Genomic DNA, 19,181 nt, shown 5'->3' with positions numbered 1-19,181 from the left:
AATTAACAAATACTGGGCCCCTCCTCTTTCCTATTACAGTGTTACAGGTTATAAGACTATTTAAATAGACTCAGCCCCTGTCTTCAGGGACTGTTAGTGACACAGACAACCAATCAAGTGTGACACACTGCTATGGCAATATGGAGGGTATTACAGGAACCCCTAGCCCAGCTTGGAGAAGTCAGGGAAGGCTTCTTGGAGGAGATTAAACTGACTTTAAAAATGAAAAAGGTTTTGAAATGTTAAGGCAGGAAGTGGAAACATATGATTTGGCAGTGACAAGGTCACAAGGCCCTTTAAGCCAGTGGTTTTCAAATTTTATTGTGATCTGAATCATTTGGAGAGCTTATTGAAACAAATTGCTGGATGCTACTCCCAGGTTTGGATTCAGCATGTCTAGGGTGGGGTCTAGGAATCTGCATTTCTAATACATTCCCAAGTGCTACTGCTGCTGGTCTGAGGACCACAGTTGGAACCAAACCTAAATGTACATCCAAATCAGCTGGGGTTCTTCAAAAAAAAAAAAGTTCCTAGATATGGATACATAAGAGTCAATGAGGAGTTCTGGGATGGGGTCCAGGAATCTGTATTTTCATTAAGATCCCGAAGTGACTTTGATATAACTGACAGCCATTTGACAACCTGCCTGAAATGGAAAGGTTTTAAGCAAGGAAGTATCATGGCAGATCTGAACCGTAGAAAGAGAGCCTTGCTCTTAGAGAATCTGGCACAGAAATCCCAGACCAGACAGTTGCATCTGCCCCTGTGGGTGGAGCTGGGGCCCTTCTACCCAAATGGCTTAATCAGAGTCTTGCTTGATCCCGAGGAGAGTTGCAGATTCCCTCACTCATCAGGGTCATCCTGCCAGAAGGGCAAAAGGAGGCCCCTGCACCCTAGGCTGCTGTTTCCCATAAGATCTCTCAGTCAGAGCCCAATCCAAAGCAGGCTCAGGGCAGAGTCCCTGGAAGGAGGCAGGCGTATAGAAGCTCTTTTTAAAAGCTCACTGATTCATCCACACAGTAGACAACTGCAGGTGGTTAGTTTACAAGCTGACAAGTGAATCTTTGGTGGAGGGATTAGACACCATCAGAGAGACAAGAACCATCACGTTGTGAAAATGAACACAGTAAATGGAGCATTACAGTATGGGTCACAGGTATCCCGAGCCAACAAAACTCCGGATCGAGTCATTACAGGCTGCAAGCCTTCCAGAGGCATTTTTCACTCACTTCTCTGGACTGTTATCTGCCTTGGGCACTCCTGTGGATCCAGGGCAGCCAGTTCCCAATCATCGGTATTTCGTTCCAACCAGGAGATGAGGGCTGGTTTGGGACCTGCACAGCCTGGGGAAGGAGAATGAGTCAGAGGCCCGGGCCGTACATAGCACTGAGTAGATACATCTACCTGGTGGCATCTCCTGCGAAGCCCCCGTCCTCCTCCCCTGACAACCTGGTCGGAAGCCAGGACCCTGGACACTCCGGACTCCTTGCCCTCCCCTCACACCCTGTTCATCCCTTCGGGCCCCGTGGAAGCGGATTGGGGCGGGCCTCACCGAGCGCGCCCAGGTGGCCGTAGGTCTCCTGCATCACGTCCCGGTACAGGGCCCTCTGCGCGGGCCGTAGACATTCCCACTCCTCCGGGGAGAAGTACACGGCCACGTCCGCGAACTTCACCGCCCTCGGCCTCCTTCCCCTTCTCCGGCCAGGTCCGGCCTCTCCTGGTCCCCGCGCGGGGAGCAGAGCCGAAGGCGGCGCCATTGGACCCGAGAAGCCGGCGCCACGGCCTTTCCAGTCCCGGTCTCAGCCCTGGGTGCTGGCGGGCCCCGGGATTTGGGAGCCCCCGCCGGACCCAGGCGAAGCGTGCCTGGGGAGGCCCGCAGGGAACCAGAATCAGCCGCCTGCGGGGCTAACGGAAGCCTTTCGCTGTTATTCAGGAAACTCCTGCCCCAACTTGGGTGAAAGGCACCGGAAGATGCCTTCGGGGAAAATGGCGGCGCCGCTACTGCACCGCCTTTGCCTGAAACACAGGCAGCTTCCAGCTATCGATTTTATTGACCCGAGCGCCATGCCGGCTTCCTAACCTCTTTGCCCTCAAATGTGATGGCGCTGCGATTGGGCTTCACGTCCTTTTTCCCCCCATTGTACACGCTCATTGGGCGGCGGCCGAAGATCGAGCATTCTAATTGGGTGCGGTCGAAAGCGGCCTGTTTGAACGAAGCCAACGGAAGTGGAAGGGCAGGAAGCTGGACGCTATGTGTTGGGTGACTGCCGCTGAGTCTCCAGGCGGGAAGGGGAGACCCTTCCTGGGATCAGTAACAGTCTCGTTTCCTGATGGCGCAGCCTAGCCGAGGGTGGGAAAGATACGAGTGACGGAGCCACTCTGGCCAACCCGGGGCTGAGATTTCCCTGAGTTGCCTTTCCTGGCTTTCTCAGAGGAGCCTTCGCTTCCGATAGTGGGTAACTTCCTTGTTGCCCTTTGGGGAAGGGAATTAACGTTAGTGTTTCTTGTGCGCAGGCACCATGCCCAACATATTACACATTTCTCATTTATTTTTTGCTACCGTTGTGTGAAGTGATGATTATCATCCTGGTTCTCCTGATGAGGAAAATCTCAGAGGGGTACTGCTAAGAAGGAACAAAGGTTTTGGCGACTAAAGAAAAATGCACAATCTAAAAGTTTCCAGTTAAGTTTTATTCCGGGACCTTACTGAGAACTGCAGCCTCTCATTTAGCTCTGAGGAACTGTTCCAAAGAGATAAGGGAGGAGCCAGGATATATAGCAGTTTTTGCTTGGGGGGGGCAGACATGAAAAGATTACTGTTAATCTCACACACACAGACACCTCAAGTTAATGATTTTAGTGCTTTTATATGTATGGGTAGGTGCAGGAGTCTGAGCTCATTGAAATTGTTCTTTAGATATGCAACTTAACTATCTAGCCAGTAACTGGAGCACAGAATGTTTCCTGTATTTTCCCATCCTGAATTTTCATGGCACACCCTTGGTTGGGGTCTGGAAAGGGGTTGCGGCGGCAGGGCGGCTGCAGTGGCTGATGGCTTGATGGTGGGCAACTTCGTCGTTTACCGGAATGGCAGGCAACATTCCCTTTCTACAGGGCTTCCTCATGGTCATAAATTCGACCAAAGTTTGGGAGGCATTTCATGAACAATTTGTCCCATGGCACTAGAAATTTTCACTCCTAGGTCAGAGGAGGATTTTGTTGCTAGGCCACCCAATATGCTATTTTTGGGTTAAAATTCTCTGCATCATCTGTCTTAGTCTATTATGATCCAGAAAATGTCCCTTGTTGCTTCTTCCAATACCTAGAGTCACACTATTACAATTATTTTATATAGAGTTATATATATGATCAATTGCCGTAAAGATGTTTAGCCACCATTAATTTTGTTGGAGCATGATGTGCTGGCTACACATTGGGTAATGAAAGAGGCAATAATCTTTTTTTTTTTTTTTTTTTTTTTTTTTTGGTATATGTGCTGCTGAAGCGAGTACAGTTTTTTTGAAAGAGGCAATAATCTTTTAAAATACACAGCATGTAAGTAATATAGCTAGTAACATTAATAAAGTCATAGTACAGCAGAGAGGGGCACAAAGCATAAACAATTGGATTTTTTGTGGGGGAGGAGTAATTAGGCTGATTTATTTATTTTTAAAGGAGGTGCTGGGGATTGAACCCAGGACCTCATGCATGTTAAATATGAACTCTACCACTGAGCTATACACTTACCCCTATAAACAATTTGAAAACAATAAAAAGAGAACAAATTAAAACAATGGTTAGTATAATTAGTTGTAATCTGGTCACACGAAGCCATCAAGTCTAGAGGGGAGCCAGCTAGAGAAGTCAAATTTTGGAGGGTTGAGGTAGAGAGGAAAAAAAATGTTTCATCTTCCTTTACTAAGATATACTCTATCAACTTTTTATGGGTCATGGTTAGCATAAGAGGAAAGATTTTCTGGAAAACAAAGATTAAAAGCCAGCAATATTTTAGACAAAAAATCGTACAATTATAAATCACATTGCTCAGTTCATTCAGTCCCATGTAATTAATTCCTGTTGATCTAGATGAAGCCATCGGGTTTCCTGTTTCTGTAATTTTTTACCCAGTTCAGTAGTATGATCTAAAAGTCTTCAGAAATCTTCCTTGACAAAAGTGCTTTCTATGAAACTTCTTGAAGATTTTCATTTTATAAAGGCATCAGAGTAAAACAATCTCTGTCTATATTTGACAAAAGACTTAAAATGGCATGGTTAAAGATCTGATTACAATGCACTTGACAAGAAACTTTGTTATTTCTGTGACATAAAGTATTTTAAGATAATAACTACAACTATGACTGATAACATTATACCAGCACATATCAGGTTTTTAGAGATTCCATATAACTTTTAGAATATCTATATTAATGACATTTACCCATACAATATTACCTAAGAAGGTTTATCACCACTTATCTGACAATGTTTCTTATGTAGTTTAATGTACCAAGTAAATCTAATTAATATTTCTCTTTAGGGTGTTTCAGGGACCCTTTGAAGCACCCCCAAATTAGCTAGAGGTCAAAAGAACTTTATTTAGAATTTGACTTGGGGAAAGTTGTCAAAGATACCAGGTTTTAAAACACTTGGTGAAATAGGATCATAGGTCACTGAAATAATACTCATTCAAGCAGGATGACAATAAAAGGTTTTAAAAGCAAATACAGAAAGTTACAGCAGACTACTTAAAAGGAGGTAAAGAAACTTTACAATCTGTTATCAAAATCAGATCAATATTTATTTACTCAGTTAATTTTGAATCTTAGCCAGTCTTGACCATGCACAAAATTCTTCTCAGGGTTTTCCCACAAACCTTCCATAACTTTCTTTTTTATTTTTTTAGATTTTTGTCTTATACTTTTTCTTTCTTTCTAGGACAAAAATTACTTCTTTTTCCCTTGATAAATGCATTTTCCATTCCTTGTACCTATTTCCTTTCATACAAAGGTATTTTCCTTATTAATTTTAATAGTTTTAATGACATTAATCAGAATTCTTAACTTTTAAAAACTTTAATTTCTACTGAAAACTAACAAGTATGCAATTATGAACTATCTTTTACATTAGCATTCTGTAGATTTGGAGACATTTTTTATGATTTGTAAAAACATACTTTATTATAGAAAAATTTTCAGTGCAGCACCAAAAGTTTTTATTAATAGACCTAAATAGCTTTAGTTTCTCTAGAAAAGAAAGCCTATGTTTAGGAATTAATGTTTCAGTATCTTTGGGAGCAATCTAGACATTTAATAAATTTCCATCTTTTAACTTAGCAAAACTCTAAAGTTAAAGTTACACAAAATCTGGAGAATTATTTTTAAATAGACATACCATAAAACATAATAATTTTTAAAGAGTTCACCTAAAAGCTCTTACTCTATTTATATCTATTGAATTACAATTATGTTTAGATTACCTGTGAAAACATGAGACATCAGACCAAGTTAGCCATCATCCCAAACTATTTTTCTTGCTGATAATTTTTATACCAGAAAAAATACGACTTTATCTGCCTTTTAGTTAACCCGGATGCAATAAAAGTAAGACATGTCTATATTAATCAAACCAACAAACTTAACCTTTAATGCTGAATATTGTCTCCTAGGTCATGTGAACTTGAAATTAATTTGGGTTAGTTTCTATTTAAAAATATCTGATTTGTAAGTGCTTACTTTCAAGTCAATTAAATAGAGCTCTTTTATAAATTTAATTGTGATAATACTATCCAGAGGTAAAGACATAGCATATGTATAATGTACACAACAGACATTCCTTAAAATAACCCCTTGAGGCTGATCATTTCTTTCCAAATGATGGCGCTCAAGCTCAGTCCAGTAAGACTCATCAGTGTTAACACTGCTAAGTTAAGGAACCAGCAACAGAAGAACTCAGTAGGGTGCAACTGCTCCCTCATTTCTCATTTTTCGTGGATCCTCATCCTCTCCTTTGACTCCTTCTCTACTGCCTTTGATATTATTGGTCTATATTTGCTTGATTGCCAGTGGACTGCATCTATTTTCCTCACCTATCCCACCTAGGACACATTTGTGTGCACGTGCACACACAAATCCACTCCGACCAGGCTTTTGTCCCACTGTTCGGCTAAAAAAAAATTCTCCAAGTCCTGCCAACCTCCTCGTTAAACCACTCTGCCACTTTCTTCCATTGGCTTCTGAATCCCTTTTTGTTTTGCTGGTTTTGTATTTTGGTTCTTCTTTCTGTCTTCTTTATTACATTCCGCATTTTTAAAGTACATTTTCCTAAGGTTCAGGCATCCAACTTATTTCCCTTGGTTTTGATTGTCATCCTCTAGACCAGTGATCCCGAACTGGGCTGGGGGTGATGCCTTCTTCCCCTGGGGACGTTCAGTAATGTCTACAGGCATTTTTTAGTTGTCAAGGGTTAGGGTAGGGGGAGGGAGGGTCCCAGGGAAGGGATGTTTGTGCGCTACTGACATCTAGTGGGTAGAGGCTAGCAATGCTTCCACCGAACATCCTGCAAGGCACAGGACAGCCCCTCACAACAAAGACTTCTCTGGCTCGAAATACTAATAGTGTTGTGGTTGAGAAATCTTCCTCTAGGTCTGGATGTGTAACTGGCTGCTGAATATTTTCACATGGTGGTTGAGCCGAGAGTTTTTTACTTTCTCTAGATATTTTAGTTGAATATTCGACTACATTTCACTCCTGTTACTAGCATATCAGACCTGATATCCCATTACCTAAGTCCTTCCTGCTCATGGCTTTTCCCTGCCAGTTCCGAGGCTATTATGTCCTGGTAGCTTAGGATAAATCTGTGAAAAAACAGGCGAAGTTCCTCTCCTTAGGGAGCTTACATTCCATACTACTCAGCCATAAAAAAGAATGAATCATGCCATTTTCAGCAGCATAGATGGACCTAGAGATGATCATACTGAGTGAGGTAAGTCAGAAAGAGAAAAACAAATACCATATGATATCACCTATATGTGGAATCTAAAATATGACACAAATGAGCTTGTTTATGAAACAGACTCACAGATATAAAAAACTTATGGTTACCAAAGGGAAAAGGGGGGGTGGGGAGGGATAAATCAGGAGTTTGGAATTAGCAGATACAAACTACTATATATAAGATAGTAAACAGCAAGATCCTACTGTATAGCACAGGGAACTTTATTCAATATCCTGTAATAATGGAAAAGAATATGAAAAAGAATATATGTATATATGTATAGCTGAATCACCTTGCTGTACACCAGAAATTAACATTGTTAATCAACTATACTTCAGTTTTTAAAAATCTGTGTTAGCTTAAAACAGGACATTTACAGTTATGAGTGAAAAAAAAAGCTTGCATTCCAAAGTGGGAGAATGGACAGTTTTTTTTCATTGAAGTAGTCAGTTACAATGTGTCAATTTCTGAGAGAATGGACAATTTCTAATAAATACAGATAAGGGATCCTTCCATTTAACAGATGGACCCAGAGATACCAATTTTCTTGCTCAGTACCAGACAGTCCTGTTCAGTGAAAAGCTGTCCCTTGCCTTCCACCATTTTCAAAATGCCCCATGGACATTCATGTAGGTGAAAACAGGTTTGTAATTATGTGATTACAGAACCTGAATTTATTGTATATACAAGCACAAACTTGCAAGTACAGTTTTAATCCTGACTTTTTCAGAAAGTCCTGTATAAATTGAGGGAAGATTGTATTTTGTTGTTTGGAACTTTGCTAAGAATTGTTGGCCATTTTGGAAAATCATCGCACAGAAGGGCCACACTTGAATTTGAATGAATACAACCCATCTTGACAGCCTGAGTATGTAGCTGCCATATTCATAGAAATCCTATATGAAGGTGCAAGCACATTTCCATACACTGCTTCACTAAATCCTTCGGCAAAGCCCTAGCCAAGCATTTACCTATTGAGATATACATTATCTTTTAAAATTTAAAGAATAATCTAATACACAAGAGTGCACAAATCTTAAGTGTAAGCTCAATGAATTTTCATAAAATGAATACACCCACGCAACCAGTACCCAGATCCAGAAACCAAAACATTTCCAGCACCCTAGACTCACCTCATACATCCTCCAGTCACTACCCCTCCCAGAGATAACCACTAATCCAATTTCTAACATGATAGAGTAGTTGTGCCTCTTTTTGAATGTAATAAAAATGGAATCAGTATATATATAAACACTTTTTTATACCTGACTCCTTTTGCTTCTAAAATTCATTCAGATTGTTGGCTGTAGTTGTAATTTTTATTCTAAGTTATGTAGAGGATACCATGGGATACCTACCTATTTTTAAATCAGTGACTTTATTTGTCCTTTAAATTATAGTAAGGGTTATACTGATTTTCAAAAAGTAGGACTATAGAGGGTTTATTTCTCTACTCCTGTATTTCATCATAGTAAGAGGAGCATTCAGCATATTCTAAAAGGCATACATTAGTTCTGAGAGGCTGACACCCTGATTATTTGCAGCCTCCTGAGTTTTGCCCTCTGGTCCTTTGCACGGTTGTGATGACCCCTGCACAGTTTCCCCCCCACCCCTTTTCCTTCAGTTCTCAGATGACTCATTATTGTCTCTGAGACGTCTTCTCTGGCTCTGTTTACATGCTCTTTTGGGAACCTGTATATAAACTGAGTTGAGCATTTATCTCGCTACACACCAACCTGTTTACTTGTCTCTCTACAGACAAGGACGCACACTGTTTGGCTCACCATAGCCTTTTTTGTGTCTGGCATGAGGTTGGCGTTCAAAAAATGTGTTGAACAAATAAATGGACACATCATCCCATATTTAGAGCCTTCTTGACCAACCAGGGCCCTTGCCTCCCAGGTATAGGCCTTTTTCTCTGGGGGAAAGGTCATAGCTGGTGGATCTGTTTTCTGTGTGTGTCAGGGACCTCCCTTCCTAGCATTGCCACTGATTTGACTGTCTCTCTGCCTTCCCCGCCTATAACATCAGGTACGGTCATCTCCAGAATCCTCTACCTGGACTTGTTCTCTGAGTGCTATCTGGATCTGGCCTCCATCTGAAATCAGAGGATGCCAGGAATTGCCTTTAGACAACGTGGCAGCTACTCAGCCCAACTTCTTCCACTTCAGTCGAGCCAGCTGTCCTCACACACACTGTCTGCTCTCATTTTTTATTTTTTCCTCAGGTGTGATGGGAGCATTCAAAATGCATTTAAGAAATATGTCTTCAATTTTTTTTTAATTGAAGTGTAGTTGATTTACAACATTGTGTTAGTGTCTGATGTACAGCAAAGTGATTTGGTTGTTCATGTACTCCTTTTCCTATTCTTTTTCATTATGGTTCATTACAGAATATTGAATATAGTTCCCTGTGCTATATAGTAGGGTCTTGTTGTTTATCTATTTTATATACACTAGTTTGTATCTGCTAATCCCAAACTTCCAATTTATACCTCTCCCATCTCTTTCCTCTTTGGTAACTGTAAGTTTGTTTTCTATGTCTATGAATCTGTTTCTGTTTCATAAGCAAGTTCATTTATATCATATTTTAGATTCCACATGTAAATGATATCATATGGTATTTGTTTTTCTCTTTCTGACTTACTTCACTTAGAATGATCATCTCTAGGTTCATCTGTGTTGCTGCAAATGGCATTATTTTATTTTTTTCTATGACTGAATAGTATTCCAGTGTATGTGTGTGTATGTATATATATCTTCTTTATCCACATCTTCTTTATCCAGTCATCTGTCAACAGACATAGGTTACTTCCATGTCTTGCCTTTTGTAAATAGTGCTGCTATGAACACTAGGGTGCATGTATCTTTCTGAATGAGAGTTTCCTCTGCATATATGCCCAGGAGTGGGATTACTGGATCATATAGTAATTCTATTTTTAGTTTTGTAAGGAACCTCCATACTGTTTTCCATAGTGGCTGCACCAATTTACATGCAATGAAGATTTTAAACCTTTCTCAAAAATGGCCTACTGTCTGAAATATCTGCATGCTAACTGCAATAGGAACTTTTGAGATTCAGATTTAGCACTTTAGTGGTAAAACACTAGTATTTTTGTTGATGATGGTATAAGTCTGAGTCCAATTGAGAGAAACCACATAGCAATTTGAACACGGAGAAATTTATGTAAAAGAATTATCAACTATAAAAGGGAATTGGAGAAAGAAGGGATTGGATTGTGTATTAGTATCCTAGGGCCACCACGGCAAATTACCACAAACTGAGTGTATTAGGACAATACAAATCTATGCTTTCGTAGTTCTGGAGACTAGAAATCTGAAATCAAGGCATCAGCAGGACCACACTCCCTTCAAGACCCTAGGTAGAATCTTTTCTTGCCTCTCCTAGCTTCTGGTGGTTGCTGGCAACCTCTGGCATTCGTTGGTTTGTAGATGCATCACGCTAATCTCTGCCTTTGTGGCTACACGGCATTCTTCCTGTGTGTTTCCCTGTGTGTCAGCACATTGCCTCCTTTCCATGTGTCTGGGTCCAAATTTCCTTCTTACAGGGACACCAGTCACTGGATTGGGGCCCACCTGAATCCAGCATGACCTCATTGATTATATCTGCAAAGACTGTTTCCAAATAAGGTCGCAGTCACCAGAACTAGGGGTTAGGACTTGAGCACATCTTTTAGAGGGACACAATTCTGCCCACTACAAACAGTCAGAAGTAAAGAGAATTCTAAAGTTTGCAGGAATCACAGATACAAGAGCAGCCACTAGCCCTCAGCTGGAGATACAGCACCCAATAAAGAGCCTCTGCCTGTGCCCCCCAGGGGGGTTGAGTCCCAGGACTTTTTGGAGAGAACACAGAAGTCAGTGGAGTACCACTTTGGTGGAGCTTGCTAGAAATCCATCCCCTGGAACTTGCTGGAAATCTTCCCTCTAAGGTGCCAGGGGAAACTGTTCATGGTAAGGTGTCTCACCAGAGGCACTGCCCTACAAAACTGTCCAAGGGGCGTACCAGGGAAAGCTGCTGGCCACTGGGTGTTGCTGGCCACTATGCAGCACAGCAGCCTGCCAACAGGCTGCATGGAAACCAGGAAGCAAAGCCCTTTCTTCCTGCAATCTCTCCGCAGCTCTCTACTGACAAAACTTAATACGATGCTAGCTGGCAAAGAAAAAAAATATTTAAAGGGCCCAGATCCGTTTTCACAGAGCAGGCAAAAAGAATGAATTTTTTCTGAGAGGTAATAAACTAATAACTGGCACAGTGACATACCACTGTTTCAGATATTAATAGGCAGCTCCCTTCACCCTTCTTGGCTCTCTCTCCAGTCCTCCCAACCTTCTCCCGTCCCTTGACATCCTCACCATAAAGCCTATCACTTTACCATTTGGTTCCTCCAAACTTGACACCTGCCTATCCTACTCCACCTCAGAAAGGACAAAGATAGAAGTGGTGGCAGGTGGTTCTCTTAGACTGGGGAAGAGAAGGAGTTAGACCATGGGCAGGACTAGCTTCTTCAGATAAATAGTAATTCTACCCAATAGCTCAAGTAGCTGACCTGAGTGGAAGAGCCCCACCCTAGAGGTGGTCTTGAAGGCTCCTCACCAGGGCAATTAAATAGGGCAGGAATGTGCTGGCATCTGGCTGGACTAAGTACTTCACAGTGGAGGAGGCTGAGGCTCAGGGAAGTGGTAGAGTCAATGGCAATCTTGTATACAGGGATACAAACTCCAAACTCCCAGGATCAGGCACTTGTCTGTTCCCACAGCATGGCACATAGGCATTGAAATTTTGTGAATGGCTGATGTGAACCAGAGCGGCAACCCAAACCCGAGACTTCTTATCACTTCTCAGGGTTGGTTCTTGGCAAAGGGCTATAACGGACCATGCCTCCCATCTCAACACCTTGCAGCCAGAAACCAATCCAGTCCACCATGGTGAATCTAGATCTCAGGCTAGAGGCTTCTGCAGAGAAAGATACTGAGCAGAGCAGCTGGCTTGAGGACCAGAAGGGATAGGGCACTCTGAAAAAGAGGCAGTTTTTAATCATCCTCTTTTTACCTATAGCCCGAGACTTAAGTTACTTATCAGGCACATTCAGATGTGCCTTTTCACTTGATCTCAGTCTATTTTGAGAAAGGCATGACAGGGTTTACCATTCCCATTTTACAGATAAGACCAATAAGGCCAGGAACAGTTAAGCAGGTGAGAGACCCAGAGTCTAAAGGGGTCTGGAGTTTCTGAAGAATAAATACACTAATGTGCCAATTACATCACCTGCCCCACTGGAGGCTGTGCGGGGCCACTTGCCACTGGATCAGCATACATTGGCCGTGTCCTGGGATTTGTATACAGGTGGTGGATAAGGTAAGAGTTGCTGAAATGGTAGTCACAAAGAGGGCAGAGGCAAGACCATGAGGGCATAAGTGCTCATCATTGCTGGTCTGGGCTGAGGGCCAAGACACCACAGTCTATCCTACTCTATTTGATGAACTTCAGTGCCCCCAGCTTGGGTCATAGGGCTGGGTCCTTTCTGCCAGATTCTGGGCCAGGGCCTTTCTTTAGGTTACCTCCTTTACCCTGGGCACTGATTTCTTCAGGAGACTTAGAGAATCAAAACTGATCAGGCAAGCGCTGCCTTTGAAAGGTTTTCATTGCCCTGGGGTCTGGGAAACACTTGTGTGTTTAAGCAGGAAAGTGAGAGCCTACAGGGGGCCTCAACTCACGAAAGTTGAGAGGGATCTCCCAGCATTCACAGTTGGAAGCATCATCAACAGGGAACATCCTCAGGCGCCAGTAGCCAGCCCTGATCCAGGGGGAGGGAGAACACCACTTGCTCCAAGAGCTGCTGCCTGCTCACACCAGAAGTTTCATGGATTTCCAGAGGACCCAGCAGGCCTTGTACCACAAAGGAAGTCGCTGTAGTCCTTACAGACCTATCTGGATGAATCTTTGGTTACAGAGGTGGGGAGTCTTCACTTTCCATGCCAACTCTTACCCCTGCTGCTCTTTCCATATTATCCTTTCTGTGTCATTACTCTTATCACTCAGTCCCATAAGATAATTATGCTGGGCTGGCTAAGTCGCTCTGCAACTTCATTTCAGACCCAGTCTTCTAGGCTTCAGGCTCTCCTGTACTAACAAGAAAATAAGTACTAGTTTGGACCAGGGAATCCTGGGGAAGGAGAACTAGTGGAGGCATGGGCTTTGGTTAGGCATTGAGGGCCCCTTCGCAGTGCAAGAAGCCAGTACATGTCCGCTACCTTCCAACAAACAGCAGGCTCCTGTTATAAAAGTTCCATGATGCAGCCCCTCTAAACAGCGGTATTTCATCCCCGATCCCTTACGACTTAAGACTATTTACACACCCCATCAGCCAGGCCCCTTTTGAAAGAAGGCTCACGGGAGCCTGGAACAGAGAGGAAGGCGGCCGGACCCCACAGAACACGCCAAGGCGGTTACTGGCCTCCAGCACTGACGCCTCTATACTGAACCAACCCTCTTCGCGGGACGCAGAAACCTCTGCTCCAGAAAGAGGTGCACAATACTCGGGTGAAGTGAAGGTCAATGCCTCGACCTCCTCCCCACTGTGGTTCAGCCCAGTCTTTCCAGTACACTGCACGAGCAAAGGAGCCGAAGGGGGCACCAGTCCTAATCTCTGGCCCCTGCCAAACCCTCCCCTGCAACGTAGGAGCCGAGGTTGGTACTGGAACCGGCCTCAGTGGGGCCTCTCTAGGAAACAGGGAATTTCACATATCGTTAGCACTCAGTTCACGTTTATTGGCCTAAGAACGAAAGAACCGGAAGACGCCCTTAAAAAACGTGGCGGGACCCTAGCTTCAGGACAGTTGCCTCGAAGTTTCAAGAAGGTTGGCATAGTCTTCGGCCACGCACTGGCCTGAGAAGATGACGTCGTCCGGCCCAATTCGGTTCACCGAGGACAGCGCTTTCTGCCTTCAACTATAATGGCGGCGCTGCCCAATTTGGCTTATTGCCCTTAGCGGTGATGGCCACCAGGCGGCTTCACTTAGTTTCTCACTACCCCGGAAGACGGGGACCGGCGATTGGGCGGTGCTCAACGGCTCCGAAAAGAAGGCCCTTGGCGGTTGGGCAGTGCTGGGTAAGGCTAGTTTTAAAGGAGCCGGAGGTGGGAGCCGTCGAAGACCCGGGATCCGCGGGAGGCGGCGGTGAGCGGCGCGCGGGGGAGGGCACCGAGAGGCTGGAGAGAGGGCGGGAGGAGGGAGGGAAGGAAACTTTTGAACCATCTGGTCCTGGTCTGGGGAGAGCGCTGGGCGGGGATCCGCGGAGGGCGGAGGGAGGGGGTCTGTGGGCGGGACCTCCCGGGATTGGAGTGAAGGGGGTATCTGCTTCACAGTGGATCCCCGGGGATCCGGACTGAGTTCGTGATGCTCAAGCTCGGGCCGCTTCTGTCTGAGTGGAGCTTTGCGGAGCCGAGGCTCACAGGGAGAGGAGGATCCTCGCGCGGCTTCTGATTGGAGGAACCGCGCTGTAGGATTCTTTCCGTGGGGATCCCATGTAGGGGATCTGGTTGGAGGTGGGGACCGTCGGCATGTGGAAATAATGCTTCGGAGTCCTCGGCCACTCGCTGGGAGTGGATGAGGATTGCAGAGGGATCCAGCGGAAACTGGGACTCGGAGGACCGGGATCCCAGCTGATCCCAGCTGTTCCCGGGGAAATCTCAGGGTGGAATCTGAAGGGACAAAGGCCCCAGGAGGCTCGGGCCGTGAGAGAACTGGGGCCGCTGCAATCCAGGTTCTTGCGGCCCAGGCAGGGCGCGAGTGATCCGCTGATCGCGGCGGTGGCAGCGGGAAGACACCCGCTCCCGGCGGCCAGGAGGGGGAGCCTTTCCGCGCCAGGGCTCCGGCCAGTGGGCTACCGGGAGCCGCGGGCGGACCATGAAGGGCGGAGCCCCAGGGGAGGGGCTGGCCCTTACTCCCCGCTCCCCCGCTCCCCCCTCACCCCAGGCTGGAGCCTGGGATCCCCCAGGGACTCCCCGGAGCCGCCGCTTCCCCCATGGACTTGCCCGGGGACTCCAGGTGAGAGCGCACCCCGCCCGCCTGTCTTGAACCCGGGAAGCGGGGAGCCTGGCGGCGGTACCGGGGAAACCACAGAGCCAACGACAGGCTCAGGCAACCGTCCTCTGCTTCTCTCATTCTCCAGCCCGTCTGGCCGGCAGCATCTGTGCCGCCAGCCCCTGGCTCGAGCATTATGGGGAGCCAGGAGCCCGAAACGGCCGAGGCTGCAGTCCCTTGGGGCCCCTTCGCCCTTGGAAAAAGCCTCTCGGCGGGTCCTGGCCGTGGTCCTGGAAGATGTCATGGCTGCCCACATGGTGAGCCCCTTGAACTGAGAGGCCCCCTTCTCCCTCAGGTCCCCTCAGCACTAAAATCAGATAAAATTAGTAGTGAATAACTGAGACAACTCATTCTCACACTCGTCCATCAGGCAGCCTCCCTAATGCTAGAGTTTTGCTTGCCTCTCACTTATTCCAACTTGGAATTGGACAGAGCTTCAGGTGCCCATTCCCCACTTCCAACCCTGTTGGGCTGAAACCACATCCCTACAACTCTTAAGTATGAGAAACCCTTCTGCTTTCTTCCCAGCCTAACTAGGCAGCCCTTGAGAAGGAGGCTGAGGTCTTTGGCTCCATTGCACAGATTAGAAAAACTGAGGCCCCAAAGAGGGCAGTGACTCACTCCAGGTCACCCTCTCCTTTTGATTTTTACAAATGCCTGGGTGACATTTCGCAGGTCCCACACCAGCAGCTCAGAACACCATAGTATCTGGCTTTAGTTCAGTTCAATTGACTTCTTTGGGGATCTTGAATGAATTCTAAACACAATTTCTGTCATTTTTGTGGCATAGGGCACTGTTAGGCACAGGAGACCATGTCCAGTCCAACCCCATTCTATCACCTTACTCTTGACACCTTCTCTTCTCCTAGGTCCCCCTGGTACCCCAAAAGGAAATCTCCACCCCACGGCACCACAGCAACCATCAGGATTCTGTCCACAGCCAGTCACCTGCCTCACAGGCTAGGTGAGCATGGCAGGAACAGGGGTAAGCTGGGAACATAGCTGAGCCCCACTGATCTTCCTGTCCCCTCTCTAGGCCTCCTGACGCACTACACTTATGCCGAGAGCCCTTGAGCCGTGTCCATCAGCCCCCTTCCACACTGAGGCGGCGATCAAGGACAACGCCTGGCTCAAAGGAGGGCCCTTCACAAAAGGTGGCCCAGACCCCCCAGCCCACTCTGGTGGTGATGCTAGAAGACATTGCCAGCTCCAGAGCCCCAGCTGAGGTATGGGAACATCAGGGAAAGATGTCAGGGGTTCAGCTGGGGACAGGCACTCCAGTGGGGATAGAAGATGGGTAGGAGGGCTGAGTCTGGGATGGATTTTGCTCAGAGCAAGGAGGACAGTGTTTTAGGTGGAAGACACTGCCTGAGCAAAGACCTAGATGAAAAAGTCTTTAGTGTGAACCTAGGCAGACATCTGGAGACCGAGAGTGTCAGGCCGTGGGGAGCTAAGGAGGCCACAAGGGGCTTCCCTGCCTCCCCACAAACATCCCCTGTTTATATCCAGGGCTTTGCTGATGAGACTTCCAACTTCATCATCCCAGCAAGAAGGTGAGAGGGCTGGGGAAGGGATTATCAAGATGTCCAGGCAACAGCCATTATCCAGGCAGTGAGAGCTAGGGGCATCAGAATTTTGTCCAGCCATTCCTTGTAGCACCTTCAGTAGCCTTAAGAGACAAGGGAGGTGCTGGCTCAGGTAGGATCTGAATCTGGAAGTTCCTCAGCCTTTAACTTGCCCCTTCACCCCAGAGCTGAGCCCATGATGATGGTTCACCAACCAAAGCCTCCGTCCAAGGACCTGGAACCCCCATTCCAGCCATCTGCTCTGTCTGCAGACCCTCCAAAGAGCCCACCACCAGGTAAGGACTCAGACGGATGAGACGTGGGGTTCTGGAAAACTCTAGCTGAGCTTAGAAGTGTCAGGTGCAGAGGTGGTGATGGGGCTTAACCCCCTCCCAGGGAAGAAATTGGTGTGTAAAGATGGGGTTGAGACTTCAGAGGCCTCTGAAGTTTAACTTCTAAATTTAGGGCTTGGTATTTTAAGGGTGGGCTTATTCTTCTGTGGGCAAAGATTAGTGTTTGGGGACGGGGCTAAGGCTACTGAAGTAGGACTTAAACACTCGCAGCTGAGGAATACCCACCTGACCCTCTCCTTTCCTCAGCCCCAGATCCAGTTCTGGAGCCCCCATCGACCCCACCGCCGTCCAGCCTTTTACGCCCCCGCCTCAGTCCCTGGGGCTTGGCCCCCCTCTTCCATTCCGTCCGCTCCAAGCTGGAGAGCTTTGCCGACATCTTCCTCACACCCAACAAAGTCCCACAGCCCCCACCCCCATCACCCCCCATGAAGTTGGAGTTGAAGATTGCCATCTCAGAGGCTGAGCAGTCTGGGGCTGCCAAGGGCACTGCAACTGTCAGTCCCCGGCCCCCTATTCGCCAATGGCGGGTCCAAGACCGCAATCCCCCAGCACCTCTCCCTAAGCCCTCTCTGGGCCGAAGTCACTCCTGTCCTGATCTGGGGCCCCCTGGCCCAGATACCTGCAGCTGGCCCCCTGCTCCACCCCTCCCAAGCTGGTCACGGCCACGGCGGCACACTGTAGGTGGTGGAGAGATGGCCCAAGCCCCGCCACCCCCTCGACCCTGTCTCCGGAAAGAGGTGTTCCCTCTTGGAGGAGTGGGAGGCTCTCCTCCCCTCGTCACATCTTGCTCGTCTACTGCATCCACTTCTTCCTTCTCTGAACCTGCAGAACCCAGGTAGTGCTCTCAATAAACCCTCCTTATTAAAGTTCTGGCTGCAGTCTGGGCCCAGCCTCCTTCCCTAGTGTCCAGATGGGGATGTTGCTATGGATGTTGTTTGGCCCTGAGCCTTGACCTTCTCTGTAGGTTGAGCTCAACCAAGAGGAAGGAGCCAAGGGTCTCAGAGGACCAGGAGCTTTCAGACCCTGAGACCAAGGTAGGAGTGCAGATGAGGGAGAGGAGACAAGTGGGAGTTAAGCCCATGCTGCAGTTTTACCCTCTGCCGCATTTTTTGCAGACCATGGGAAAGGTTTCTCGATTCCGAATACGTAGGACACCAGCCCGTTCTCAACTAAACCTTACACCAATGGGGCTGCCTCGACCAATCAGGTGAGAGGCTCATTGTGCATGGAGCTGCCTTGGCCAAACAGGTGTGAGTTCAGATCCCCTGAGTGTAGCTTTGTCTCCTCTCCTCCTGGAGCACAGTCCAGCTTGGAGGAGTCACTTTGGTCTGGATGTGGTTTGTGCTTAGAACCATCTATCTGCCTCAGGCAGCACTCTGGGCTCCTGGCATGTCCTGGAAACTGAAATAAAGGCCAGGCCTTGCTTATCCCTTCTCCAGGCCTACTAGCCACAGGTTTCTCAGTGTCCTCTGCTTTTTGCTCACAGGTTGAACAAGAAGGAGTTCAGCTTGGAAGAAATTTATACCAACAAGAATTACCAGTCACCTACAACCAGGAGGTGAGAAACTTGAAGGCTTAGGGGTGACAGAGGGAAGCCTGGAACCAGGGAGCATGCTGGTAACCAGCACTCCTCCCTGCCTGGTCCAGGACTTTTGAGACCATCTTCGAGGAACCCCGGGAGCGCAACGGGACTCTGATTTTCACTAGCTCGAGGAAGCTCCGGCGAACTGTAGAATTTCGGGACAGCAGCCTTCCTCGATCCCGGCGGCCATCTCGTGGGGCCCGGGCTGCAGCTGGCCGGACCCTTACTCCCAACCTGGCCCCCAACCCAGATGTAGGACCCCTGCTGCAGCAGCGACTGCAGGAGCTGGATGCCTTGCTCCTGGAGGAGGAGGAAGGGGATCGAGAGCGGCCCCATCGGACTTAGAAGCTCCATCTGTTTGTCTCTCCAACCATCCGGGAGGGAGGGGAAGTCTCTGAGGCAGTTATATATTTTCTCTATATTTCTAGTAAAGTTTTCGATATGTTTCTGATTCTTCTGAATATCTCTGAGTTTGAAATTAATTGGCAGTAATTTGGTCCCCAAAGACTGGGAAATTGGAGAGGTACCTGGAAAGATGTTAAGGGTTAGAAATACGGAGGCGGGTGGAGGAATGTCATTGGAG

The 19,181-nt window shown here is 47.0% G+C and overlaps 2 protein-coding genes across 4 annotated transcripts in view; one reads left to right on the top strand and one right to left on the bottom strand.

Moving 5' to 3' along the window:
• Positions 1 to 2,326, bottom strand: part of ZNF689 (zinc finger protein 689) — a 16,153-nt gene extending 13,827 nt beyond the window's left edge. The window contains exons 1-2 of the mRNA XM_032461063.1: positions 1,553 to 2,326; positions 1,230 to 1,343 (exon numbers count right to left, since the gene is read on the bottom strand). Coding sequence (XP_032316954.1) covers positions 1,230 to 1,343; positions 1,553 to 1,757 — 319 coding nt within the window. The 5' untranslated portion in view covers positions 1,758 to 2,326. The remainder of the gene's footprint in view (positions 1 to 1,229; positions 1,344 to 1,552) is intronic.
• PRR14 (proline rich 14) overlaps positions 1 to 19,059 on the top strand; it is a 26,994-nt gene extending 7,935 nt beyond the window's left edge. Inside the window, exons 1-12 of one of the 3 annotated variants that reach the window (XM_032460449.1) lie at positions 13,850 to 14,192; positions 14,991 to 15,062; positions 15,187 to 15,355; positions 15,968 to 16,062; positions 16,135 to 16,324; positions 16,608 to 16,651; positions 16,850 to 16,959; positions 17,263 to 17,851; positions 17,981 to 18,050; positions 18,132 to 18,223; positions 18,503 to 18,574; positions 18,664 to 19,059. In XM_032460449.1, coding sequence (XP_032316340.1) covers positions 15,040 to 15,062; positions 15,187 to 15,355; positions 15,968 to 16,062; positions 16,135 to 16,324; positions 16,608 to 16,651; positions 16,850 to 16,959; positions 17,263 to 17,851; positions 17,981 to 18,050; positions 18,132 to 18,223; positions 18,503 to 18,574; positions 18,664 to 18,943 — 1,734 coding nt within the window. In that variant the 5' untranslated portion in view covers positions 13,850 to 14,192; positions 14,991 to 15,039 and the 3' untranslated portion in view covers positions 18,944 to 19,059. Of the gene's footprint in view, positions 1 to 13,849; positions 14,193 to 14,990; positions 15,063 to 15,186; positions 15,356 to 15,967; positions 16,063 to 16,134; positions 16,325 to 16,607; positions 16,652 to 16,849; positions 16,960 to 17,262; positions 17,852 to 17,980; positions 18,051 to 18,131; positions 18,224 to 18,502; positions 18,575 to 18,663 lie in introns of those variants that run through there. The other 2 variants (XM_032460450.1, XM_032460451.1) reach the window with 2 other exon arrangements.
• Positions 19,060 to 19,181: the final 122 nt, after the last annotated feature.

The sequence above is a fragment of the Camelus ferus genome, chromosome 18 (assembly GCF_009834535.1).
Source record: "Camelus ferus isolate YT-003-E chromosome 18, BCGSAC_Cfer_1.0, whole genome shotgun sequence".
Classification (NCBI taxonomy): Eukaryota; Metazoa; Chordata; class Mammalia; order Artiodactyla; family Camelidae; genus Camelus; species Camelus ferus.
This window is presented reverse-complemented; position numbering and strand designations above follow the sequence as displayed.